This window comes from Taudactylus pleione, unplaced genomic scaffold (assembly GCF_031769625.1).
Source record: "Taudactylus pleione unplaced genomic scaffold, aTauple2 ptg000044l, whole genome shotgun sequence".
NCBI lineage: Eukaryota > Metazoa > Chordata > Amphibia > Anura > Myobatrachidae > Taudactylus > Taudactylus pleione.
The window spans coordinates 7,328,753-7,356,484 of NW_028284446.1; the positions used below are offsets into that span (position 1 = coordinate 7,328,753).

At 46.8% G+C, this 27,732-nt stretch overlaps 1 protein-coding gene across 6 annotated transcripts; it reads left to right on the plus strand.

Annotated features, from left to right (window-relative positions):
- Positions 1-27,732, plus strand: FAM174C (family with sequence similarity 174 member C). Of its 6 annotated transcripts, none has more exons than XM_088460319.1 (6): positions 1-101; positions 15,609-15,716; positions 17,951-18,097; positions 25,881-26,119; positions 26,892-27,011; positions 27,157-27,732. In XM_088460319.1, the coding sequence occupies exons 4-6, from the start codon at positions 25,884-25,886 to the stop codon at positions 27,158-27,160; spliced, it is 360 nt and encodes a 119-aa protein (XP_088316445.1). In that variant the 5' UTR covers positions 1-101; positions 15,609-15,716; positions 17,951-18,097; positions 25,881-25,883; the 3' UTR covers positions 27,161-27,732. The 6 variants fall into 6 exon arrangements, with proteins under 6 accessions (XP_088316445.1, XP_088316446.1, XP_088316439.1 ...); XM_088460320.1 differs by having other exon boundaries at positions 25,884-26,119; XM_088460313.1 differs by lacking the exon at positions 17,951-18,097.

A 27,732-nucleotide genomic window follows, 5' to 3' on the forward strand; every position in this document is an offset into this window, starting at 1 on the left:
ATTATTTCACTTGTGATTCTGTGAGGAGACCTGAAAAACATGCACTATTTGGGGTCCTGAGGACCTAGTTTGAGAACCTGTGGTCTAGAGAAATTCTTAAGGTGGGTACACACTGCACAGATATATCTGCAGATGATGGTCATTCATATACACTGAACCATCATCTGCTTCTAGCTGGGGGTCCCGCTGGCTGGAGGCGTATACTTCCCCTTCCCCATAACCAGCTTTAAACATTTGCAGAAGTTTGCAAACCCAACAGATTTTTACACATTTTTCTCATTTTTATAGATATGCCATTCTAATAAAGACTTCATGTTACTAGGATCCACGCTCCAAGAAACTTGAGTTGTGCCTTCTTAGAATAACACTTATCTAGTTTATTATGAGAGATATTTATGGAGATGCTTTTAAACAAGTCTGATTTGTTTGTGGTATTCGTTAAGATTGTTAGAATATATCAGGATAAAACAACAAAGACGGGAATATATTTACATAGCAGTGACTTTTTAAAATGGCAATAATATTACATTAAGGCCAGGAGATGTCTATTTACACATAAATTTGCAGTAGCACCTGCTCCTGCTTAGTGTACAACTCTGAATCAGACCCTATATTGTTATGCTGCCTTGTAATGATAAAAATGTACAAGAAGTTTTACTAGATTGCCAAAACATATCAAGATATTAATAAATAGAATAAATGGGATGTGGTCAGAATCAGGTTTAGGCTGCGGAAGTGGGGAGGTTAGGTTTAGGGTGCGGGGAGGGAGGTTTAGACACTAGGGGGAGAAGTTAGGTTAAGGCTGCGGGGAGGGAGAGTTAAGGTTAGGAATACTTGCCTTTAGGTGTCGGCATTGTGACCTGGTCAGGATGCCGGCACCTATATCCCATACCCATCCCGAATAAATAGACCACCACAAACTGTTCCAGAAAATTGCTTAGGACAATGATAATAAAGTGCTGGAATGGTGGGCTGTGGTAGGTTAGGTTGACAGTTAACATGTCAACATGCATCAGAAAGACATGACAGTCAACATGGTCGATATGTCGCCATGCAGCATGTTGACAGCAACCATGGATAGTGTCTCCACTTGCAAACTAAACCTAGGTCATTACACAGGAAGACGTGATGGAGGCATCGAAATCCCCATGCCCCCATTGCCTACCTGCATCATACAACAAAATGTTTCCAGTGTTCAATAATATTATGAAGGGATGTTCATTCCATGCAGACACCTCATGTTCAATTATTGTTGTGATCCCAAAACCTAAGGATCCAACCAATTGTCCTAACTATAGACCTATTTCTGAATTTATTTTGGATAGTAAATTATTTGCAAAGGTCCCTGCAGTGGTGTCACAAGGGGGGGTGTTGGCCGCACCCTTGTGTCACCCGCCGAGGCCCTCCCCTTTTAGCCGGCACGTGGTGAAGCTCTCCCCGCACCAGGTGTCACCGCGGGGAGGGATGCCAGTGGGCCCTTGCAAATAGGCTTAGTATATAATAGACCACCATTTATCAATCCTGATCAGGTCAGTTTTGTTCCTGCTAGAAAGGCACTGGAATCTAGATACTATCTGCTGCACGGTCCAAAATTCAAATAGGGGAACCACACCAACTACCAGTCCCGGCCAGCAATGTTTGGCAGCGTTTGGGGTGGCAGTTGGTGTGGTTCCCCTATTTGAATTTTGGACTGCACTGCAGCCCCACCTCTGGAGCCCCAACTGCCTCTAAGAGTACTTTATCAAGGATATAAGTTGTTACCACTGCATTAAATTTCTTCTAAAAACTTTATTAGTTGTAAATGAAAAACCATACATGACACCACCGAAAATTAATAATAAGAGCAGTAAGGTCCATTGAATTCTATGAGCTCATTTAAAAAGTATTACCGTCAATAAAAACTTGCTATAAATCTTTTCATTAAAAAAATTAAAAAATACAACAATTCTTTACGATATGGGACAGTTTTATTGACACAATCTCAATGGATATAAAGTCTCAGGGGGTCATTCAGACCCGCTCGCGAGAGAAGTTCGCTCGCAAGCGGGTTGATGTTTGGCGCATGCGCGAGACCCGAGAAATACGTCGCTCGGGGTCTCGCACCAAGGGGGCGTGCTGTCGATGGTGACTGAAAGCACGCCCCCCTTGGTGGGCGTGCCGGCCAGACGGAGGCGTTCCCATGGGAATGCCTACCGTCTGAGTCCGGCCCCACTGACATCAGTAATGATGTCAGTGGGAGTGACTTTGGCTCTGATAGAGCCAAAATCACTCCTGGGCTTGCGGCAGCGAGACCCTACCGCAGGGTCTCGTCGCAAGCCTGATGGTCGCGATGGTCTTTGACCATTGCTACCATCATCATGGACAATCGCATAAGCTGTGGGTGGTAACCCACAGCTATGCGAGCGTCCATGAGGACGCTCCAAAAACAGGTAGGAGGGCCCTGATTCAGAGCGAGCGCTCTGGTCAGAGCGTTCAGCTCTGAATCAGGCCCTCAGCCCTATAAATGTTTTAGGATGACTGCCTGGTTTGAGACTTGGGTGCTTTGAAAGAAACCCCTATTCTATTTCAATAGTGGGGATTTGGGTTCGCCTGCCCAGTTAAGTGTTGGCATCAGGGCTAATTGTTTAGCCTCGTTGGCATAGGCAAACACAGGGGGGTTTCCGTCTGCCTGGAAACCCCCCCTCCCCAGCCCACACCATGACCACAATAGAAATAGTAATAGAATAGAATATTATTAGAGCTGCATGTTCTTTTCAGTATCACAAGTTAAATAACTAGCACCATCTGTGGATCTTCTAACATGTATAAGCCAGTAATAAATATACCTGTGCACCAAATAGGATATCTGGAAAACATTCACTGTTAGGGATGTGTTGCTATAGAGCCCAATATGTACATATTTGTCCAGGGAAGTGCTAGGTTCTTCTGCTGCTCCCCCAGGCTCCCAGACTTGCTCCAATAGTCTGGAATGGTGCCCACATCTAAAATAAAATCATTCAGCTCAGGCAGGATGGCACTACTGCTGCATCTAATGACTTCCTGTGATCCTGTATATGCTGGAATTATGACACACAATACACTCTGTATGACGCATATTAAAGCTGGTTAAGTGCTAATTCTACCCTCTTCATGGACTGGCCACACTCACTCTAAAATGAGACATTTGGAAACCCCCCTCTAGAAATCCTGCGTTTGCCACTGGTTGGTGGCTATTTAGCTGCAATTATCAAAATTTGGAGTAGTGCTATCATTTGTTTGGATAAGGAGATATCACTAGATTTAAAAGTTTTTTTGTGCATGCATTTGTATATATTCTTCTAAAAGTCAATTTATACACTATATTTTGCAACTATTTTATTAATGTCTTGATGTCAAAAGAATGCACCTGCATCTCAGATAGTGTACTGCATTTTTAGTCACAGCAGTGTAGCAGCTTAATATAACCGAAACGTTGCTGCTGCTACAAACCTAAGCATGGACTAAAAAGCGATCCATAGCTGCATCTAATGGTGAGTGCCTACTTTCTTACCAATATATATATCTATCTATCTCATACTTTCCTACTCTTCAGGGAAGGCCGGGAGGCTCCCTAAAATCAGGTGGCGCTCCTGGCCGCCTGGAAAAATGGGCATCTAGACTCCCAGCCATCCAGGAAGGCCGCCTGATAGGGACTGATGGAAATCTATGGCGATTTTCAAAACCGATGATTAGTATATACTGTATTTGGCCACCCCAAACAGCCAGCAATGCCCATTGGTTTCAACACAATGGCAGACATGCCACTTAGTAAATTTACCTCAGAGTTTCGATTAGGCATTAGGGTCTTTTTACACTTTAGGGTTTACTTATCGATTCCTAAATGGCTCTTTTCTGTGTCTCGGCATGGTCACATGATACGAGGCCCGGCGTCACATGACTTCAGGGGGCGAGATGCAGGTGACGTGGCCGGTGACAGGTTCAACAGGGTGGGGGACGGGACGGGAAGTGACTGCTGCTATCAACGATAGAGACATCGCTGTATACGATATAGTGACAGCAGCGCGGGGATAGCCGCCGGTGAGTGTGATGTGCCGGTAGCACCGGTAATGTGGCACAAAGCCTTGGGGGCCCTGTAATGAGCTGCACACGTCCCACCTTTCCCTAGGTGTAGTGATGCGAGTACAAAGCAACATGTAACTATCCTATAGGCATGTCGGTATAAGCTAAAACCTATATTGCTAGTGTTTTGTAATGGCATTCCTGCGGTATACGGAACACTGTGACTGTGTACTGCAGTATATAGACGCTGCTGAGAACACACCACTCCCCTGGTGTCTGACCAATGTATGTATTAAACTAAACTATGAGAAAATCCCGAACGATAACGGGACGTAGACCCGGGACGTAGGTCGCCCCGTGCTGGAGGCGGGCGTCAACTGCAGACTTACCTGACTGTGGGGGAGGAGTATCAAGTTGTGGAGAGATATAAAGTACCAACCAATCCTGCTCATGTCACGTTACAGGCTGTGGGCCGTATTCAATTAGTTTTTCACCCGTGATACTTTTTCGCATGTGGCACTTTTTGCCAACTTTGCGTGTTCTAGTCTAGGAAATTTATCATGCGCGCCCCCGCTATTCGCCGTATTCAATTCTGAGGTACACGAAAACGCGTCCCGGCGAAACTCTAACCGGTGAAAAGTGTTGGCAGAATTGGGAAAATCAGCCTGACGTTGACACCCCCCAAAAGATGCACTATCATTGGGGATCAATGTAGATGTCCCCGATTAGCCCTACTGAAGCTATTTGGAATACTTAAGTGCTGTCAATTGCTCCAAAATAGCGGCTTTGCACAAGTGGTGAAGAATGGCATTAAGCAGTTTTTTGGGGTGAAAATAAGTAGTCCTGTCAAATTTGGGGTACTTGAAAATGGGTGCAAGCATAGTTAAAAATCGCTAAAGTCAAGTTTTAAGTGTCGCCAAAAATGCACCTTCAGCAAACACCTGCTATAAAAAAACACCTCAGACCCACCCCAAAAGTCTATTTGCTAGTTTTTGCGTTTGTACCCCCACGTTGTACTTATTTGCTCCCATTTTCCGTCCCCCCCCCCCCCCCCCCCTTTTTTTAATTTTTTGACGGTTATCCTTTTGGGGGTCTGTCCAAAGGGTGCAGAGTAGTTTCTGCACCTTTGCACCCTAAAAACGCAATTCTGTACTTTTTTCCGCCGGCTATTCAGAGGCAAAACTTTTTCGCCAGGTACATTGTATTGACTTTCCGCTCTGGCGAAAAGTCGCAAGAATTTAATATGGCAGAAACTTTCCGCCTGATGTCACTCGCGATTCTGACTTTTCGCCTGGAATTGAATACGGCCCTGTGTTTGAAAAATTACAGGAGCTGATTGGTTGGTACTTTATATCTCTCCACTTTATTTCTCTCCAAGGCTTGATACATCTACCCCTAGCAGTAGATCATGTGCTCCTGGACCTGCACTGTTCTTCGGAACTCCAACCCTATTTTTGCTATCACTAAATAAGTACGTTTTAGTTTGAGTCCTTACTTTTTTAGTTAGCGGTGCCAGTACCTGTGGATAGCTCTGGTCCAAATGCTGGCACTATATAAAGTGATTGGTTGATGCATTTCTAGACCTTAATCATTATTCCATATAGATTATTTATAGAGCAGATGAAAGTGTTTGTATAAAAGTATATTATGAAAGTATAAATAGTGGATTTTAATTCTTTAAACTTCTAATTTAAGATTATTGGGGTTTATTTAAGACCATTGGGCGGAATTCAATTGATTCCTGCCCCCATCGAGCCTGACGGAGCTATTCAATTCTTGCTCCTGTCGGGCACGATCAGCTGACAGCGCTATATTTCAGCTCGCATCCCCAGGGGGGTGAGAGCTGAAATGTGCGAAAACGTGACATGTTTGGGCGCCCAAACATCACTTTTCGCGATCGCGCCCAGCACTTTGGTCGGGTTTAGCTGCTTTACGTGGCTAAACCCGACCACTTTGGGAGTGATCAGCACGAAATCTGGAACAATTGCATTGCGGCCCGCGATCTCCTGTCACTTTAGACGGGAGATGCGGGCCGCGAAAACAATTGAATTCCGCCCATTGTGTTTTAGAAAATGGGGTTGTAAGAGAAGATGCCGTTTACATTCTGGAAACTTGTAATCAGGCAGTTTACAGTATTCCTAATTATCTGATGGATTTGGTCTAAAAGTCCTGTACAGGGGCAGGTCCATTAGCTTGTCTAGTAACATGCTTATGTTTAATTTGCCAATAGCATGGACTGATTCAGTTGTTTGACAAATTCGATACAGATGTATGATTTTGGGCAATGACCACATACTGTCATCTTGCTCTTTCAGGCCTACTGGATTTCCTGCCAGTCCTTGTCGTTCTGTCTTTAATTCCCCTTTTAGATCAAAATGCTGCATCCAACCCGGATGTGACCCGACTGAGACCCCTTTCAGACAGGCGACTTATTCCTGGGTCGGCCACGTCAATGAGATAGTCTCCGAGCGTTGAATCTTCCTATGCTGTAAATGGGTTCCAGTAAATTACCCAGGTTGAAATGCTTGACTCAAGGTTTTTATTAAAAACCCTGTCAGACTAAGAAAAAATTCACGTGGGTATTGCGTCCAATTTTCTGTTACCACAGGTATGCGTGCTCCCGATATCCGCGGTATCTAATAGAAAAAAACTGATTTTTTTTTTTTTCCAAGCAAAGCTCCGCAGGAAATGTACCCTAAAAAAAAAAATAAACAAAAATTGAGTAACATTATTACTGGCCCAAAGAAGAATATATTGCTTTCAAAAATGCATTAAATGGCTGGTTGGTACAATTTTTCTTTTTCTGTAAAGGGAAAAAAACAAGTTAGCTTTTTCTCTTTTTTAATTTTTATTACAAATTTAGATGTAAAAAAAAAAAGTGATCTACGGATAATTTTAGGCCAATTTGATAAAAAATAAATAAAGCAATTATTTTTTGTTTAAATTAATGCTGTAATTCAATTTGAGCTGCACAAATTAACAACAATTTGTATTTTGGGGTAATTTGAGGCCATTATTGGTTTTCACAACCAATAATGACATGTAATTATTGGACTAATTAAACTAATTGGAAACTGGCAATTGCTTATGCTGGGCATACACTCTACAATTATCTGTCCAATCTGGCTGGTTGGAATGAAAATCTGGTAATGTATGGGAGCAAATGACAATCGACCATATGGTCTTAAACACTGGAAAATGGGCAAAATTGATTGTTCAAATTGGTTAAATTCATTTGATTTAACCAATTTGTCTGGATGACAATTTTGTCTGTTTTTCAGTGTTTGTGAGCAAAAAGTCGATTGTCATTGGACAGATATCTGACAGATAATTGTATAGTGTATGCCCAGCATTAGTCATTATGGGGGTGTTTTAGCGGTTCTGACAATTTTTCCTTAAAATAAAGATTTTAGGAAAAATTGGACTTGCTTTGAAACTGCAAGAAAAAAGCCACCTGATTTTCTCGCAGGAATTGAATAGGATAAACCTTGCAGCTGCTGGAAAAACCCAGCGCCGTGAGGTTTTTTACAATTTTTGCTGCAATTGAATATGCCCCATTGTTTGACTACACAATTCTAAATGAGGTGATTTGACAAACTACACTGTGATTCTGCATGCCCAAAGGTGATTATAGATAAACTCATAACATAATTTGAAGTGGTTCGGTGATTGTTTTTCCTGTCGATTGTGGAGCTCATTAATAGCCTATAATACTTTTTGCAACTCTGAGCTATAGATTAGTTATATATAGCAATTAAAAAATGTTTGTGTGTCATAGGTAATGGCAACTGTTATAAGAGTTCTTTGTTATGAAATGAGAGTACTCTTCCAAGTAACAAAAACAAAAATATTCTTAAAAGTTGATGCTGTAATTTCCACTAAAGGTAGTAAAAGTAAGCTTTGAAGATTTTAGCACTACCCACCCACGTTCATAGAGGGCAATTCAATTCAGTGTGTTGGCCACGATATGCATTCCGGCATAGCACATTGTAACCACTAACATCGCTGGTTTTACCTTGTACCCTATTGAGGTGGCAAGGAAAATCAGCGATGTTGGACAACTATAATATACAGTAATGTACATTCAAGCATAGTGCAGGATTTTTGCTATTCAATTGGGTGCAGGGTCTTGATTTTTAATTTTTTTTCATGAGTGCCTCCAGAGCAGGTCTAATTTTTCCTAAAAGCCCATATTTTAAGAAAGATTATTGCCACTTGCTCTAAAATCCTTTGGACCCCCCCCCCCCCCCCCTCCTCCCAATGACTAACTAAGCAATTGGAAGTTTTCAATTTGCTTAAATAGTCCATAATTACTCACCTTCTACAGCGCTGTTCTCCTACTCCATTTCTCCAACTGAAGTCTTCTGCCTCTGTCTTCTCCAGTGGCGTGAGTGTGACCCCTGTTAGTATGTCTGACCCCCTGCCAGTGTGTGTGTGTGTTTGTGAGGGGTGCTGTTGGCATCTGTTATACCTCTTTTCCACCAAAAACCAGGCTCCGACCTGGTTTTCAGATATGGTTCCAACCCAGGTAAGACACCGTTTACACAGCACCATCGATATGGGTTTTTCTCAGGTCAGCCCCGTTCACACTGAACCTGGGTCTACTTTGCTAAACTTGTGATGTCATAAAAAGTGGGAGGTGACTGCTCCACAGCCACCAATCGGCTCATTTTAGGCATGACCCAGGTCAGATAATCCCGGTTGCGCCGTTTACATTGCACCATTACTCAAGTCATCCTGGGACCGACCCTGGTAGCTACCTGGGTTGGATTGCCGGGACAGTTGACCTGGGTTATTTTTCATGGACCATTTTACACTGAGCTGCGACCTGGGTAGACCCAGCAATAACCCAGGTTTTTGTGTGTGTGTGTGTCAGTCATGTTGCAGCCGGGAGAGGAGTGCCGCAACACATGAGTGTGGTCGCAATCTCCCCCCATGGGATTTTGCATGCAAAAAACCAAGCAACCATTTTGCTTTAATTGGATGACGCTGATATCGGGAGCGTGCATACCTGTGGTAATCCAAAATTGGTCACGAGGTCTGCGTCATTTTTTGCAAAACCTCACGGCCAATTAGATATGCCCTTATATGTCCTCTTTACATAGGAAAGCATACAATAAAAATTACTGGATAGTTCCTTCCTTTATAACCTTTCACTTTCTACTTCAGGGTACATAGGGTATCCACAGGATACCTTGGGGTATAGGTGTGACGTCAGTCGCAGGGCACCAAAGAGTTAAGCTTTCAGCCTCCCAGGATGCACTAGGTCCCCCTCCTATACCCCGCCCCCGGGCCAAGGCACCTCAGTTTAGTTTGGTGCCCGGCCGGAGTCGGGTGCACCTGTTGGAGTGGGGGCTAGAAGAGCCCCTGAAGCTTTTTCTTCATGCAGCTGTGGCTGCACATCTGGATGAACAGCATGGACAGTCAGTCCTGACGTCCATGCTGTCTTCCCTACACCCCGCCGGTACCAGAACGCCGGTACTGATCCGGGGATGCTGGTGGGCGTCTGGGGTCACAGCTAGCGGTGACCCCAGATGCTCCGGACCATGGCCGTATTCATGGGGGACAGAGGTAAGCAGCGGGGTCCTGCGGTGGGTCCCCGCTGGTCACATGGTCCTAAGTCCCCAGGCAGGGGGCTCCCTGGGGACTGGCTGCAGCGTGGAGCCAGGCGACCAACCTGCGCTTCCACTACCCCCTGGGACAGCGGACCGCAGCAGAGCGGTAGCGCTGCGGCGTCCCAGGGGTTAAATGCATGCCTGGGGAGCGCGCCTTCCCTGTCTCACAGCCGGCGCCTCCCCCGCTGCACACAGCCCTCTCTGCACTGTGCTGACTGGTCCTGTGTCAGTGCTCCTCCCCCAGGCCAGCTTCTCTCTGCTCCTCGGCGGCCATCTTCTCTGCAACGCATGGTGAACGCTGCTGGAAGTCTGGAAGGAAGCATCGTGGTCTGGGTCCCCCCGCATACCTCTCCTCCGCTGTGGCTCAGGTCTGTGTATGCAGCGCTGTGTCCTACCAGGCCCTGTGTCTGTGTAGTTGAGTGATCAGCGCTGTTAGTGCAGGAATTGTTATTTCTCTGCATTGTATGTGACTGTGCTAGCGCTGCCTGTAACTTTTCTTCTCTAAACTGTCAGCTTTATTACTGTCCCTGTTCTTCTGCTAAAGCCCTTGCGGTGCGGTGCTGCAGGGTGGTCTCTCGCCTATTTAATACTTAATTGGTGAGAGAGGTCACATACGTGGTGCCATCATGTCTGAAAGTGATTTTCCCCTCCGGCTACAGTGTACCACGTGCAAAGTACCGTTAGCGGAGTGGGAGGGTAGCGCGGAGGGCCTTTGCCGGCAGTGTTTGTCCATGGCGCGGCCTATTACGGTTACAGCATCGGTACAGGAGCCGCCCTGGGCTTGTTTCGCTCAGGCGTTAACAGCTTTAGTGGGCCAGTTAGCTCCGCAGCCCGCGTTTACTCCGATGGGTTTGTCCCAGCAGTCTGTGGTGTCGTCACCCATGCAGGGGTTCCCACGACAATTGGTGGTACCCCACAGTCTCCCTATTTCCCCGCTCCCGGGTTCTCAGGAGCCAGCGTGGGTTAACTCCCTGACGAGTTCTGTACAGCACTTGTCGGATGTGTTGCAAGGGGAGTCTGTGATGCGGCCTCATAAAAGGCCGGTGGCGTCTCTGTCCGCTCCTTATGAGGATGACGAAGGGACGTCTGATGATGGGGAGATTCTGGATCCTTACGATCAGGAACCTCTCCATACTAAGGATGCTGATGCTAAGTCCAAAGTATATATTCCTGGACTTATTCGGGCGGTCCGCACAGCCTTGGTGATTGAGGACGAAGTTCCCCCAGCGGCTAAATATACCAGCCGCAGAGACGCCTGGCGGTGGCTTATCCGTTCGCGGATAATTATTTTGCTAAGTGTGAATCCCCTCCACAGGTGGATTCTCACGTGACCCGTCTTGTCCGTAGTGCCACATTGCCGATGCCATCCATGTCCTCCCTTAAGGATGCTACGGACCGCAAGGTAGAAATCTGCCTGAAGTCCGCTTATTCCCTTGCAGGGGGGGCAGCACGGCCGGCTATGGCCATTTGCTGGGTTGCCAGAGCGATGGAGCGCTGGGCGGATTCATTAGAGGCTTCTTTTGAATCAGACTGTCCGGCCGAACAGGCGGAGTTCATCGGCAATCTCGGTGATTCGGCCACCTACATCAACGAGGCGGCTCTAGACATTAGTACTCTGGTGTCTAGAATTTCTTCAGCAGCGGTTGCTGCTCGTCACACCTTGTGGCTGCGATCCTGGAAGGCGGACGCAGATTCCAAGAAAGGTCTGGAAGCGTTGCCGTTTACCGGAGAAGTTCTCTTCGGTCCGGATCTGGATAAGATTGTGGCCACGCTGGCGGCAGCCAAATCTGCTTGTCTCCCGTCGGCCGCTGCTCCTTCTGGTTCTGGACCATCGTCCTTTCGGTCATCTAGGGCCCAGGGCAGGCCCAAACCACAGTCGTTTCCTCGACAGGCTGGCCCTAAGAAATCGGTCAAGCCCCGGAAACAGGCATGGAGTACCAGACGTCCGGCCCCCAAGCCAGATGACAAGCCTGCGGCCTGACGGTCCGGGTCTCCCCTTGGGGGATCCCAGGGTGGGAGGCCGCCTGCTGCAGTTCTCCCGGTGTTGGTCGTTCACTACGACAGACACTTGGGTTCTGGAGGTGGTCTCCCACGGGTATGCCCTCTCCTTCCGGCACAGACCCCCGGCTCGATTCTTCACCACGGGTCTACCATCAGACCGGAACAAGGCTACGGAGCTGCGGAAGGTATTGCACACTATGCTCCAGGCTGGAGTTATAGTGCCTGTTCCATTCTCCCAGAGGGGCCAGGGTTTCTATTCAAATCTATTTTTGGTACAGAAACCCAATGGGTCATATCGTCCGATTCTCAACCTCAAAGCACTCAACAAGTCTTTGCGGGTCCCGAAGTTTCGGATGGAGACCCTACGGTCCATCATTCTGGCGCTGGAACCTGGGGACTACATGGTGTCATTGGACATACAGGACGCTTACCTGCATGTCCCTATTCTTTTGCGCCATCAAGAGTTCCTTCGGTTTGCAATCTGCAGCGACCACTTCCAGTTTCGGGCGTTACCTTTTGGCCTGGCGACAGCACCACGTGTTTTCACCAAGGTGATGGCGGTCATGGCGGCTTCTCTGCGGCTGCAAGGAGTCCGCATGTTGCCGTACTTGGACGACCTGTTATTGGTGGCAGGATCTCCAGAGCTCCTGTTACACCACTTGGACCTGACCATTGCACTGCTGCAACGGCACGGCTGGCTAATCAACTGGCAGAAGTCCACTCTAATCCCGTCTCGGAGGATTCTGCATCTTGGAGCCTTATTGGACTCAGGACAGCAAAGGATCTTCGTGACGGAGGACAAGATCTCTGCTTTACAGTCGAGGGTGCGCAGTTGTTTGCACAGACGCCGGGTGTCCTTACACTCGGCGATGAGGTTACTGGGCTCCATGGTGTCGGTGTTCGACATGGTGGAATACGCCCTGTTTCACTCCAGACCTCTGCAGCACCTGATCCTGTCCAAGTGGAATGGGCTGCCTCAGTCTCTGAAGTTCCAAATGATTGTGCTCACCCCGGAGGTTCACCTGTCCCTTGCGTGGTGGTTAAAGACGACCCACCTCAAGAAGGGACGTCCGTTCTGGGTTCCAAATTGGGTCCTGTTGACAACGGACGCCAGTCTTCGGGGCTGGGGAGCAGTTTCGGGTCCACACTTGTTCCAGGGCAGGTGGACGCCGACAGAAGCGGAGCTTCCAATAAATATCTTGGAACTCCGTGCGGTCTTCAATGCTCTCCTGCAGGCACAGCGGTTTCTCCAGGGTCACCCGGTGCAGGTCCAGTCGGACAATGCTACCACCGTGGCCTACATAAACAGGCAAGGAGGAACTCTCAGTCGGGCGGCTCTCGTAGAGGTCTCTCGGATCCTGGTTTGGGCGGAGCGCAATCTTCCGGCCATATCAGCGGTCTTCATCCCGGGAGTGCTAAATTGGGAGGCGGACTTTCTAAGTCGCCAGGACGTTCATCCAGGGGAATGGTCCCTGCACCCGGACGTTTTTCAACTACTGGTGGACAGGTGGGGTCTTCCAGAAATCGACCTCATGGCGTCCCGGCACAACAACAAGTTGCCGGTGTACGGGTCTCGCACAAGAGACGAAGGGGCGTCTCTGGTGGATGCTCTGTCCGTCCGGTGGACGTTCAGGTTCGCATACCTGTTCCCTCCGGTCTCCCTTCTTCCACGGGTAATCCGGAAATTCAAACAGGAAGGAGGGACGCTCCTGTTGATAGCTCCCGCGTGGCCCAGACGGCACTGGTTCTCAGACCTTCAGGGTCTGTCCGTGGACAGTCCTCTGCGGTTGCCGCTACGACCGGACCTTCTGTCTCAGGGTCCTTGTCTTCACCCGGACCTGACTCTGCTGTCTTTGGCGGCGTGGCTGTTGAGACGGCCATGCTGAGGTCCCGGGGGTTTTCCAGCTCTGTGGTGCGTACCATGTTACGAGCTCGGAAACCGTCTTCCGCGAGGATATACCATCGCGTGTGGCATACGTTCTTCCAGTAGTGTCGGCCGAGAGGTTATGCACCGCGGGAGTTTCGTCTGTCTCGGATTCTCGCCTTCCTGCAAGCGGGACTAGATCATGGGCTTCGCCTTGCTTCTTTGAAGGTACAGGTTTCGGCCCTATCTGTCTGGTTTCACCGTAGGATTGCTACAATCCCGGATGTGCGCACCTTTATGCAAGGTGTTCTCCGTATTCAGCCGCCCTTTGTTCCACCTGTGGCGCCTTGGGATTTGGCTGTGGTCCTGAGGGCTCTCCAAGGACCGCCGTTTGAACCACTGGGCTCAGTGGATATTAAATGGCTAACAGCTAAGACTGTTTTCCTTCTGGCCGTTGCTTCGGCCAGACGTGTTTCTGAGTTAGGGGCTCTTTCTTGTAGACCCCCTTTCTTGGTTTTTCATGGGAACAGGGCAGTGCTCCGCACTCGGCCCGAGTTTCTTCCCAAAGTTGTTTCCCAGTTTCATGTTAACGAGGAAATAGTTGTTCCGGCCTTTAACTCACCGGGTCTTTCCGTGGGTGAGGCCTCTTTGGATGTTGTGCGGGCCTTAAGGACTTATGTTGACCGCACTTCTTCGTTTAGGAAGTCTGACGCTTTGTTGTCCTCTATGGCTTCTGTAAAAAGGGTTGGCCTGCTTCAAAGCAAACTTTGGCAGCCTGGATCCGTATGGCTATTTCTGAAGCTTATCTTCATGAAGGCCTACCGGTCCCTCCTTCTCTGAAGGCTCATTCCACTAGGTCTGTGGGTCCTTCATGGGCAGCTCGACGCGGTGCCTCGGCAGTTCAGATCTGCAAGGCTGCTACGTGGTCTTCTGTCCATACCTTCGTGAGGTATTACAGGTTTGACACCTTCGCCTCTCAGGATGCTTCCTTCGGGCGGCGGATTCTCCTTTCTGCACAGGAGCGTCCCCACCCTTAAAGGATACTGCTTTGGGACATCCCCAAGGTATCCTGTGGATACCCTATGGACCCTGAAGTAGAAAATATGAGATATGGTAAGAACTTACCCTTGTTATCTCTATTTCTACGAAGTCCATAGGGTTCCACAGGACTCCCGCCCTGTCGCACCTGTGCTGCAGATGGGCTTTGCTCTGGTCACCGGTTTTCCGTCTCCCTCTGGTGAGAATGTGATTCTTGTATGTGTCCAGATCTTTGATCTCTCTCTTCCTTCTCCTCCTCCGGCCTACGGCTTGGTAACTAACTGAGGTGCCTTGGCCCGGGGGCGGGGTATAGGAGGGGGACCTAGTGCATCCTGGGAGGCTGAAAGCTTAACTCTTTGGTGCCCTGCGACTGACGTCACACCTATACCCCAAGGTATCCTGTGGAACCCTATGGACTTCGTAGAAATAGAGATAACAAGGGTAAGTTCTTACCATATCTCATATTTTCTACTATATTGAAGCACTGATGATTTTTGAAATGGAATATGATGCCTTGTAATGTGATTGGGCTGTGATGGTATTAAACCCCCAGAAGGTCTATATTGTGACTCATCTTTTCAGTCCTTGGGGTAAATTTACCATGCAGCAGTTTTTGTATGCCTCCCCTTCTCGGGGAGTTTAACTCTGAATTTTAATATGACAATCATGTTAAAAGCAAAACACGACATCAGGGATGCCATGGACACTGAAAAAGTTTTGATGCACAATTAAATATTAGTGTAATGGACAATTCACCCAGCCCCCAAACTTAAACTTATTTATTTTCCTGCTGCACTCTAAAAATTATATCAGGCAATGTAAGCATGATGCGGTCACAATTACCCGCCTGATCACTTTTTTTTTCTTTTTTTTTTTTTTCTTTTTTTCTATTCGAGCTTTACTTTCCAAATTTATGACATTTGCTTGTTACTGCTTTAAAATAATTAACAGTGAGAAAGTTCAACATAGTATATCTGTTATGGGAAAATATTGTTTAGTGGCTTGCTTTCAAGAACTTTACATTTTTTTTTTTTTTTTTACATCTCTAACAGTCAGTCAGTGGATGTGCAAGAACTTATACTTACTGTGACATTACTGCGACCAAAGGAATAACCTATAGCTTCACCACAAGACCAAAGGGACTGAAGTAAAACATGGAGGTTTGTATATGTTTTTGTTTGATGCAGATTTAAAATGTTCATGTGGGGGAATTTGTTTAAATAACCGCTGAACATTGAGAAGCCTGCAGGCAGTTACATATTAACATGTAAAACAGCTGTGTGATGGAGGCATACATAATAATACTGTATGTGAAATTGTGCAGTGGTTACAGACAAGGTAATTTTCAAGGCATGGGTGGGAACAGATGGTAACATTAGGTCCCTTTTGCCTAGCTATGTCTCCCAATAGACTAGGGCTCGACACATTTTTGTAAAATCTAGGAGCCACTTTAAAGGTTTAGGAGCCAGACCATCGCCCGTGACCAAAACAGTGTTCTCCCCAGTAATTTTTTCCAGCCGGGTGGCATAAAGAAATAGCCGGGTGGGGGCCTTTGCAATTATGCGCGTGCCGGGAAAGGGGTATCGCCCTTACCATTCCAGCCCGACAGGTCTCAGGCTGCTCCCCCACTGGCTCTCAGTCAAAAGTGCCCATTATGCAGTGCCCACTGTAGTTATCCACATATGCAGTGCCCCCTGTATTTGTGCCCTTTATACAGTGCCCCCTGTATTTGTGCCCTTTATACAGTGCCCCCTGTATTTGTGCCCTTTATGCAGCGCCCCCTGTATTTGTGCCCTTTATGCAGCGCCCCCTGTATTTGTGCCCTTTATGCAGCGCCCCCTGTATTTGTGCCCTTTATGCAGCGCCCCCTGTATTTGTGCCCTTTATGCAGCGCCCCCTGTATTTGTGCCCTTTATGCAGCGCCCCCTGTATTTGTGCCCTTTATGCAGCGCCCCCTGTATTTGTGCCCTTTATGCAGCGCCCCCTGTATTTGTGCCCTTTATGCAGCGCCCCCTGTATTTGTGCCCTTTATGCAGCGCCCCCTGTATTTGTGCCCTTTATGCAGCGCCCCCTGTATTTGTGCCCTTTATGCAGCGCCCCCTGTATTTGTGCCCTTTATGCAGCGCCCCCTGTATTTGTGCCCTTTATGCAGCGCCCCCTGTAGTTTTCCCCTTTATGCAGCGCCCCCTGTAGTTTTCCCCTTTATGCAGCGCCCCCTGTAGTTTTCCCCCTTTTATGCAGCGCCCCCTGTAGTTTTGCTTTGCCCTTATGCAGTGCCCCCAGGCTTAAATAGTGCCCCTTATGCAGTGCCCCCAGGCTCAAAGCCGCCCAGGTAGCACTCACAAACAGGACAGCAAATTGCAAACTGTACAGATATAGGAGCCGCTTTCAAAAGTCATGCTTGTGTGAAAGCAGCCTAAAAAAAAAAAAAAAAAACCTCCCAAAACACCAATAGATAAGTAACCAATTATTCTCCCTTGCGTGCTTCCATATATAGAAACCGCAGCACATTAAGGAGGAAGTGAAAAAAACACCACATCTTGAGGGGAGAGGCAGCAACAGAAGAGAAAAACAGATCCACCTGCTAGAGCAGGCTTCTCCCCATCCACAGGGGTTAAATAGTGCCCCCAGACTGGTCCAAGCACCAGCCCCAGCCCTGAATTTACCTTAACTTGCTTGCCGCTCCCACTCCTGCTGCCTCGCTCTGACTGGATCTAACTAGATCCAGTAGGCGCGGGGCAGGCTCCTCACGTCACGGGTGATGCCATGACGTCACCCGCGCAGTGCATCACTGGGAACGCTTGCCTCTGAAGCGTTCGGAGGCTTCTTTAGCCTACGGTCACTTCAGAGGCCAGCATTCCACAGCAGGGGTCGGCGGGGGAAAGTTGCGGGCGGTAGGCTGTTTCTGCCGGGCGATGCGCCGGCAGAAAACACCCTGGGGAGAACACTGCAAAACATATAAACACTTGTACAGACCCACCACACCTGTCCTTCAATGCCCCGCAACCTCCCCACATGCCAGGAGACCACCACACATGCCTCTTCGATGGTCATCAGATTCAGTCATAAGTTAAAACCTGCCCATAACTCAAAATGCCACACTTTAGTGTCCCCAATTTATATTTTTTCTTCGGGGTCCATAGGGTCTACAGAAATTACCTTGGGGTAAGTGGTTGGAGTGATCTAGGCACCAAACCGTTAACAAGCTCTCAGCTCCCAGGATGCACTGGGTCCTCCTCAATAAATACCCTACCCCTGGCTACAGGCCATTAGTTTTTGGTTTGGTGTGCAGGAGGCACCTTGCTGAACAGTGGGAATGCTGACAATGCGCTAGCGTACCAATATCATGTTTCATAAAACTTATAAGAGGATTTTTAATCACCCTGTAATGTAGGTGGTAAGGTCTATCCGATGAGCATTGCACATTAAAAGGGGATTTTGGAGGAGATTTTGATGGTCCTGAGACATGAAAACAAGCACTGCTGATTGATGGATTCATGAAAGTGGAGTTCCTCTTTAAGAAAAACTGTTGGAACATAGGGTGAATATAAATCCTCTTATGTTTTATGAAAACGTGATATTGGTACACTAGCGCATTGTCAGCATCACATTATGATTAATATGTTTTATTTGGGGAGTCTGTGAACCTCCTTGTTGAATGCTAATTTGCTGCAGTTGAGTACCAGCGCATTTCTGCACAGTATTTTTTCAAGCAGTTGTTTTCCATGGTCTTCCGGGTGTTTTGGTGTTGCTGAGCTCTCCGGTACGTTCTTTCTTTTTAAGAATGTTCCAAACAGTTGATTTGGCCACACCTAATGTTTTTGCTATCTCTCTGATGGATTTGTTTTGATTTTTCAGCCTAATGATGGCTTGCTTCCCTGATGGTGACAGCTCTTTAGATCTCATATTGAGAGTCGACAGCAACTGATTCCAAATGCAAATGTCACACCTAGAATCAACTCCAGACCTTTTATCTGCTTAATTGATAATGAAATAACAAGGGAATAGCTCACACCTGTCCATGAAATAGCTTTTGAGTTGATAGTCCCATTACTTTTGGCCCCTTAAAAAGTGGGAGGCACATATAGAAACCGCTGTAATTCCTACACCGTTCACCTGATTTGGATGTAATTACCCTCAAATTAAATCTGAAAGTCTGCAGTTAAAGCACATCTTGTTTGTTTCATTTCAAAGCCATTGTGGTGGTGAATAGAGGCCAACATATGAAAATTGTGTCAATGTCCCAATATTTATGCACCTGACTGTATATGTGTGTGTGTGTATATATATATATATATATATTTATAGCCAGAGGATGCGGCACTCGAGAATAGTAAATGCAGAATTTAATATATCAATAACAACATTTAAAAGAACAAACATAACATACCTTAAATAATTAATCACCCGTGCACAGTGAGAATGCTGACACCGGAAGTGGGACCTCACACCCGGACCGGCTGGGCGTGCTGCATGTTTAGTTTCCATGGTGATGGGATCAACAATCTGACACGCTGCAGTACTGACGTCATGCAGCGCGCCGCCGGTCCGGGTGTGAGGTCCCGCTTACGGTGTCAGCGTTCTCACTGTGCACGGGTGTCATTATTTAAGGTAAGTTATTATGTTTGTTCTTTTAACCTGAACACAGCGCCGGTTGTAGAGGCACTGAAACGTTGTTACTGATCTATTAGATTCTGCAATTACTATTTTCGAGTGCTGTGTCGTCTGGCTGTTTGGATTTTATGTCTACGAGGGCACCGGGACAAGTTAGTATTTAATACTGGGAGAGCCGGACCTATTGGACTATGGCCCTCATTCAGAGCCGCTCTGAATGAGGACGGCCGCTTTTGTTTTGAAAGGCGGCCTCCTGACCACCCACAGCTTTAGCGAGTGACCAAGTGATGGTCGAGACCATCGCGGCTTGCGACGAGACCTTTACGTCAGGGTCTCGTCTACCGCAAGCCCCAGGTAGATTCCTGCTCTAACAGAGCAGGAAGCTCCCTACTGACATCATTGGTGAACGCCTGCCGTTTGAACGCCTGCCGTTTGTAGGCGGCCTTACTGACACTCATTGGTGATGTCAGTAGGGCCGCCTTCAAACGGCAGCATTCCATCAGGAACGCCTCCATTTGTCCGGCCACCCCCCCCACCCTGTCTACAAAACGGGGCGAGCTGTCGATCAACATCGACAGTCGCCCCTTTTGTAGTGAGCCCCGGAGCGAGTGAATTTGTCACTCGCTCTGGGGCTTGCACACTGCGAGCGCTGCGCGTGTGCAAGCCCTCACTATTGATCCACTTGCGAGTCAGTCTGAATGAGGGCCTATATATCTCTTTCTCTATCTCTCCTTTGTATTGCATGTGACTTGTGAAATCAGAGGTGGGGCCTTCCACAAGTCGACCTCATGGCGTCCAGACACAATCATCAACTGCCTCTGTACTGCTTTCAGACAAGAGACCCAGAGGCAGTGGACGCACTCACAACACCCTGGCGGTTCCGATTTGTCTATCTGTTTCAGCCAATTCCTCTTCTCCCTCTGGCTTCTGCAACGCATCAAGAGGGAAAGAGCCAAGGCTCTGTTAGTGGCTCCAGATTGACCCTGTAGAGCTTGGTATTCTAACCTGCGTCTACTGCTGATAGACGATCCATGGCCTCTACCGCTGCGAGAGGATCTCCTGCAGCAGGGTCCTTTTGTCTTTCCAGACTTAAGGCGGCTATGTTTGACGGCGTGGCTGTTGAAAGGGCAATCTTAAGGCGAAAGGGTATCCAATCTACTGTGATCCCTACTATGCTCCGGGCCCGCAAGGAAGTTACTTTCAGACACTACCACCATATCTGGAAGGCTTATGTGATCAGGTGTGAACGGCAAGGATCGCCCCCTACAACATTCAATGTGTCCAGGCTCCTCCTTTTTGTGGAGGCAGGATTCTCAGAGGGCCTCAGTCTTGGATCCCTGAAGGTTCAGGTTTTACCACTGTCCATTTTCTTCCAGAAGAAACTGGCCTTACTCCCGGATGTTCAGACTTTTTTGCAGGGGGTTATCCGTTTGCAACCACCCTTTGTCCCTCCCACGGCTACGTGGGATTTGGATCTCGTCCTCTCCTTCTTGCAGTCTTCGCTGTTTGAACCGTTACAGACTGTTGAGTTTAAGTACCTCTCCTGGAAGGTGGTACTTCTCCTAGCCCTGGCTTTGGCCAGGCGAGTGTCGGAGTTCGGGGCTCTTTCCTGCCGTCCTCCGTACTTGATATTCCATGCGGATAGGGCTGAACTCCGTAAGTAGATGGCATTCCTTCCTAAAGTGGTCTCTGCGTTACACATAAACCAGCCTATTGTGGTGCCGGTTCTTGAAGAGCTTCCAGAGCTCTCAGGATCTACATGGATAGGACAGCATCTCTACGGAAAACAGATTCCATGTCGCTCGTCCTGGTTGGCCGGCTTTCAAGCAGACTATTGCATGCTGGATCCATCTGACCATCAGGCAGGCCTATATGGTCTCCTCAGAGGAACCTCCGGCTTCCATCACAGCGCATTCCACGGGCTCGGTGGGTCCCTCGTGGACGGCTGCCCACAGGGTTTCCATGGCTCAACTTTGTCGGTCGGCCCGATGTACCTTTTTGTCCGGTTTTATCATTTTGATATGTTCACAGCCTCTGCCTCACAATATGGCCGTGCTGTTTTGCAGGGTTCTCAGCGCTCTCCCGCCCGGGATGGGAGCTCTGGGTCGTCCCCACTGTCATGAAGCCTCCAATGTCCCCTAGTGGATGAAGGAGAAAACAAGATTTTGTTACTTACTGATAAATCCCTTTCTCCGATTCCACAGGGGACAGTGGATGCCAACCCGGCGCTGTTCCTTACTGCCATGGTTGGTTGTCATCCTACGTTATGACTGGTTGTTTTTCTTTGTTCTACTGTTTTTTAGAACCTTTTTACACATGTTATGTTTTTGTCATTCTGTGTACTTGCTTCACCTCCTCTGTAGTTTTGTCTTTCCATCTCTCCTCGGGCACAGTTTCCTAAGACTGGCTTGTAGGGGGGGGTATAAAGGGGAAGGAGCTAGTCACACTTTCTAAATTTAGTGCCAGCTCCCGGTTAGCACAGATCTATACCCCACTGTCATGAAGCCTCCAGTGTCCCCTGTGGATTCTGAGAAAGGGATTTATCGGTAAGTACCAAAATCCTGTTTATGCCACACCGTAGGGCCCAAATAAATATTATGCCACATCGTAGGGCCCCAAATCCTTATTATGCCACCCTGTAGGACCCCAAATCCATTTTATGCCATACTGTAGGGCCCGTTCACATTAGGGCGGAAATTCATATTAAACCACACATTATGCACAAATTCATATTATGCCACATAGTAGGAACCAAATTCATATTCTGCCACAGAGTACAGCTTCCCACCCCAAAAAGAAACTGGAGAAGAGAGCAGTACCCCAACCAAAACAATAACACTGGAGGAGAGTATGAAATGAAGCAGCTGGGTGCAGACAACACAGTAAAGGCAGGCAGCTAGACTCAACTCATTAGATGACCCAACTGAGGATCCAGCATGCACTGTGTAAAGCTTGCAACATCTGTTTCAGCAACGTTATTACGGTGCATCATATTCTGTTATGATGTCCCTCCTTTTGTGGGATCCGATCAACAAGCTGCTTCTGCCCTAGGACCGGCGCTATCCAGCTCCCCCGGGTATCGCACTCCTCCTTCATCGTGTCAGAAGTGCTGCACCCGCAGGGAGTGAAGGATACGACTCCAGCTAGGGCACCCACTTTGCGGCATCTTTCGTGCGCAGAACAGAGGAGGCAGAGCCACACTGATTGGATGTGGTGGGCACGCACTCATCTGTCCTCAAGTGATAGGCATCCACTGTCCCGCTCAATACAAGCTGTAACCACCTCCGGTGGATAGTTTTTTTTTGTTTTTTTTACAAATAGCTTTATTAGTAATTTACCTGCCTGACTGTTGTAAAACCTAGTTGCCAGGATTAAAATTTTGGTCGCCCTGGCGACCGGGATTTGTCGAACCCTGCAATAGACATATACTTTCCATACACACGTGATACTTCTACAAAAGCAGGCGGTGATACAAGAAAAGAAAGACAACTACTGCATGGGGAAACTATTACCATTATAACCAAGAAGCATGGAAGCAGGGCATTGAGAGATCAAAGGAGCTAGGTAGTGGGGGGCGTGGCCCCTGCATGGAAACGCTCATTTTTTCTTGGTACTGTAGGGGGAAGATGGCAAAATAAAAGCACAAACTGCCTGTTTAGGAAAGTTTAGCTGCCAATGGTTCCACAAACTGCAGAATAGTTACCATAATGTCATTTTGATCGTATAACTGCCCTTTTGGGTCAGTGGGCATCAAATATAAATAAGATACTGAAAAGTAATTTTCTATTATTTTGCTTTGTCAAGCCTTTAGGCCTAATAAAGGCTGATTTTACTGTACAAATTAATTCTAGCTTGAATTCCAGAAGTTAAACTTAAAAGAAAAATATTTCTTAAGGGGCCTATCCATTTAACGACATGAAAGGTCTGAAGTCCAGCGTTCAGACATTCATGTTGCAGAGGTGCGGGCACCGCACTGAAAGATGATCACTGAACGTCTTCAGTGCAGGAGCCCAATCTCCCTATCTATTAACATGCCGAACCTGATGACCGTCGTCAGGTTGACGGGCATGTTCGATAGATAGTCGGGGTCGGCAAGGACCCAGCGTGCACGCGCATCGCTGGTCTTTGCCGGCTATCCACTTGCAGACTTTCTGCATGATCCGACCAAAAGCTCCTAGTTTTGGTCGCAAATAGATAGGCCCCTTTACTGATGCAGGAGCTGGGACTCTCTTCCTCTCAGGAATTAAGTAGCCCTTTTTCATACAGTCCATTCACAGCCTGCTTATGGCAAAATGCTGATTGGTCATTTCTGTGGAAATATGACCATTGCCAGGGGCTTCTTAAGAGAGGAGGGGGCCCGTGTGCACTCCCCGTGTGGGGCCCCCTCCTCTCTCCCTGGTGGCTGGCAGCCGATTGACGCGGCTGGCCAGCCACCGGAGCATTAGTAGACTCCGGGCACTAGAGTGTGCCCGGAGTCTACTGCGCATGCGCAGAACACCGGACAATGGGCGCGGCGGCCATTTTCCCGGTGTTCTGAGCAGTGCTGACACCTGACGTGGGACCACGGACAGGTGAGTTTAAAAAGATATGGGAGCAGTGTGTGCGGTGCGGGGCCACCCTGGACCCAGGGGCCTGTGTGCCCCGCACACACTGCACCCATTATAGATAATGCCACTGACCATTGCTATGTCTCTGACAAACTAACCCCTGTCCATGACCTTTTCACCCTCAAATTTCCTCAACTGTCCAGCAAAAAAACAAAACAAAACCTGTCTTATAAGAGCATTGTGTCAGCTGCAGTCCTTTTTCCAACGTGCCCATTGAAATGTTTTCTTGATCCTTATCATTTGCTCTAATTTGGAGAACATACTATCCAAATACAGCATTCTGTTCCTTTTATCTGGATATTGCTGTCTTCTGTTATTCCACACACTCGTGCCATTTCTCATCCTCTGACATCACCACCACCATCTTGGGTGATTTCAACATTCTCATTAATCATCCTGATTGATCATCTTCAAAGTACTCTCCCTAACCTTCTGTCTCAGCCTCTTCTAGCTGACTCCTGACCATTCAATTTGTGATATTTAACACTCCTTTCTCTCTCTGGGACCATAACATGCAATCTCTCTTCCACTGCTTTAACCTCTTTGCCCTCTATTACTCAATCAAGCCTCATCTTACCTGCAGATTTCCCAATCTCCATGTTCTCCTGTGCTGAACTGTCAGATCTTAAAACTGCATTACCACATAAGGTTAAAATGTTGTTCAATTTTAAAAAGCTTGCTGAACAGGTATACAGATGTGTCCTACCTCATGTAGCCTCAATACGCCATGTGGTGCGAGGTGTCTGGCGTGAGTGAGCCACTGGGTTCCGTGTAAATCTTCTAGCATTAGGTGTCCTTTTTTTTTTTTTCTTTTTGCAGAAAATCTTGGTTACAGCACGATGTGACTAGGACGCACAAGGAGATTTTACTGACTAATTTGATATACGACACGTATATTGTATACTTTTATGTTGTATACGAAGCACAATGGAACTTGGTATGTAAAAAAGCTGTGACCGCTGCATTGCAGCACTTTGTATATCTGTATACAGATTCAAAGACTCAGTTGCACACAGATATACAAGTGTCTCATATCATATTAATCTGCACAGTCTGCTGGTGCATTTTCAGGAAAAAAAAATGCTCGGCGTTAGAGGAGCAAAGGACCTGGTGCGCCAAGAGGGGCCGTTTGGTGCGACTGCAGCAATGATGAGGGAGGACACATCTGTATGAGCAGATAAGAAGATGCAATGTCTGATTGTGGCTTCTCACACCCCACTCCAAAATAAGCAGCCCCCTGCGCTCCAGAGAGAGGGCAAAGCTGGAATGATTTGCTCCCTTGTATGTAGCAGCACAGCCTCAATCACTTTAGCATCTTTAGAAAATGGCTCCAGTACGCTGTTGTACTGGGATGAAAACATGGCATTGCTAAACAAATATATTTCCAGTCTCTCTTCTCCTCTCAGTCGTCTAACAACAAACCATTTTTTACTAGATTGAAATCTCTGCTCAACTTGCCTGCCAACCCCATTGACCACCAAAAACAAGTCATGCTCTCCTAATCTCCCACATTAACTATTGCAATTGTTTTCCTACTGCCTACTCCCCCAAACCAAAAACAAATAAAATATCTTATACTTACCCCCAAAGTCATTAGCAAAACTGCATCAAAATTCATCTGTTATATTATCTCAAAATAACTTATTGCTCAACCTCTTTGCTCTGTCCAAGATGTGAACCCCTTATTCATTTTGTAGTTACAGGACTTCAGTTGTGTGAAGGAGAGAATGCCAACATTCTTTTAAGACACGTGTTCCCTGAAAAGATACAACCTCACATAATCTTATTAGTATCAATTAGCCACTAGTTTCCATGGATCATTTTTCTTCACACCCCCATAGAGATGCAACAAAACTAGCATGGTTTTCCCCAAACTATAATAACTTGCATTGTGCACCGCCACACAATACTTGATTGGTAATACTTAGAGGGAGATTCAGTTAGGCACAATGTGATTTATTACAGTAGGAACAAGTTGCAGGAGCATTGTCTTCCTGCCAGATAACCCGTGTTGTGTGTGTGTGTGTGTGTGTGTGTGTGAAATAATGTTTTATATGTTGCTTGCAGAATACAACTGTCTTTTTTTTTTTTTTTTTATTGCAGCAGATGTGGAGCTATGCATACATTCTGGTTTTCATGCTGTCTCTGGCTGACTGTACAAAAGGGCAGGACAATTCTACATCCGTTACATCCACAGGATCACCTCAGACTGCTACCTCATTTGTTACTAGACGTGTCCAGGTCCCTTTCTGGAACAACATTGAAATGATGCAGAGAGCTTTCTATGTACTGATAGGCATCAGTTTGTTGGCCGTACTCTACTTTGTTATCCGAACTTGCACGTAAGCGACAAGGGGCTTGCCCTCATCATGTTTTCGCTAGGATACTATGTATGTGTTGTGCCTTACCTTTTCACTAAAAGCAGGGACTTTCAGGTTTCTTTTTTCATCTTCCTCCACCTCCATATATAGGTTTTCCAACCTATTTTGTCAATGTCAGGAAATTCAGACTGGCGGCACGAGATTACCATTTACACTGGCAGTTTAAATTCCCCGTCGGTATGACTGGGGGATTGGGAAGAAGCAAGAAGCTTTAATTTGGCTTGTATTGCGTTCAGATTGTCAGCATGGTCTGAATGTGGACATGGCCGGAAGGTTGATATTGAACATGTCGATATCCGCAATGGCACAATATCAACATGACATAATGTTGACATACAATTTTTGGGTTAGGCTGTGGTTAGGGTCAGTCAAGATCCCTATGGGAATGTACATAATTGACATTCACAATGCTGAAATTGTGAATTTCTACATCTGTCACATCAACATATGAACCATGTTGACAGTCTGAACGTAGAAGTTTCATACCACACCTGTTGTAATTATCTCCTGGTTTGTTAGTATCTTTCTAACTTGTGCAGTTACAGTAGTTAGATGGAACTAATGATGTAGTGGGAACTAGTATTAACATATAATTAGCTAGGTTACATTTTTTCCTCTTTGGATTAAGGAAGACTGTACTCACACTATCCAAAGTGTTGATGTTGAATGCTGGAGTCTTGTCATTCAACATTCTTATAAGCAACCCTAACCAGTTTTCCGTTGCTCCTTTTAGTTTGAAAAAGAAGCCACAGAGGAAGAAATATGGGCTTCTCTCAAACTATGATGAAAACGTGGAAATGGCCTCTTTAGACAGTGACGAAGAGAAAATTTTCGAATCCAGAAGTATACGAAGGTGAGGACAGTGGAAACTCTCAAAGTTCGTGACAATATCTTACTACTTTTCCTCTGATGTGTTTTTTGCCCTCCTTTTCCAAGGGTAATTGTGTTTATTTCCTCTTCTAACCCTCCCCCTTCTTTACGAATTTATTTTTTGACAGGTGATTTAGAAAATGGATAATTTATTGATTCGCTAGCGGCAATGAAGCCCAACTTTCCGTCCTTGTGATGGCAGACCTGCTTCCTACTGGTCCTGTGTTTTGAGGGGATATGAGTGCTGGCGGACAACTTTTATACTTCTCTGTATCGTTGCTACTGGAGAAGACTAACCTGCAGTGATTTGGGGCTTAGCATGTATATACTACTGAGTGGAATTTTACACGAAAGGCTTTGGGAAGAATAAAAACCTCTGGGTTCTCTGCCATTCGCACAAAATGTACATTCCATTTTCACATTGTGGATTACAATATGTGTCTACCTTTTGCCAACTTGACCTTACAGCTATTAATGGTTTATTAACTGCATTGGTTTTACATACCCAACCGACAATAAGTATATTCTGGGTTATGTTGATAGAACCAGGTAATGACATAATTTTACTGTCAGTGAATACTGCAAAGAAGCAGTCTCCCTCATAATGTGCTAATACTTTTTTAGATGGTGCAGTATGTTTTGTAACAAATGTTTATTTTTCCACTGTGCCTTTTTATACCTGAATAAAACACTCCCTCTAATCA

Bases quoted from the DNA above. Each gene is read 5' to 3' on its own strand.
- FAM174C (XM_088460313.1), top strand. The intron at 26,120-26,891 runs GTAAGCGACAAG...TGCTCCTTTTAG, and splicing joins TTTGTTATCCGAACTTGCAC to TTTGAAAAAGAAGCCACAGA.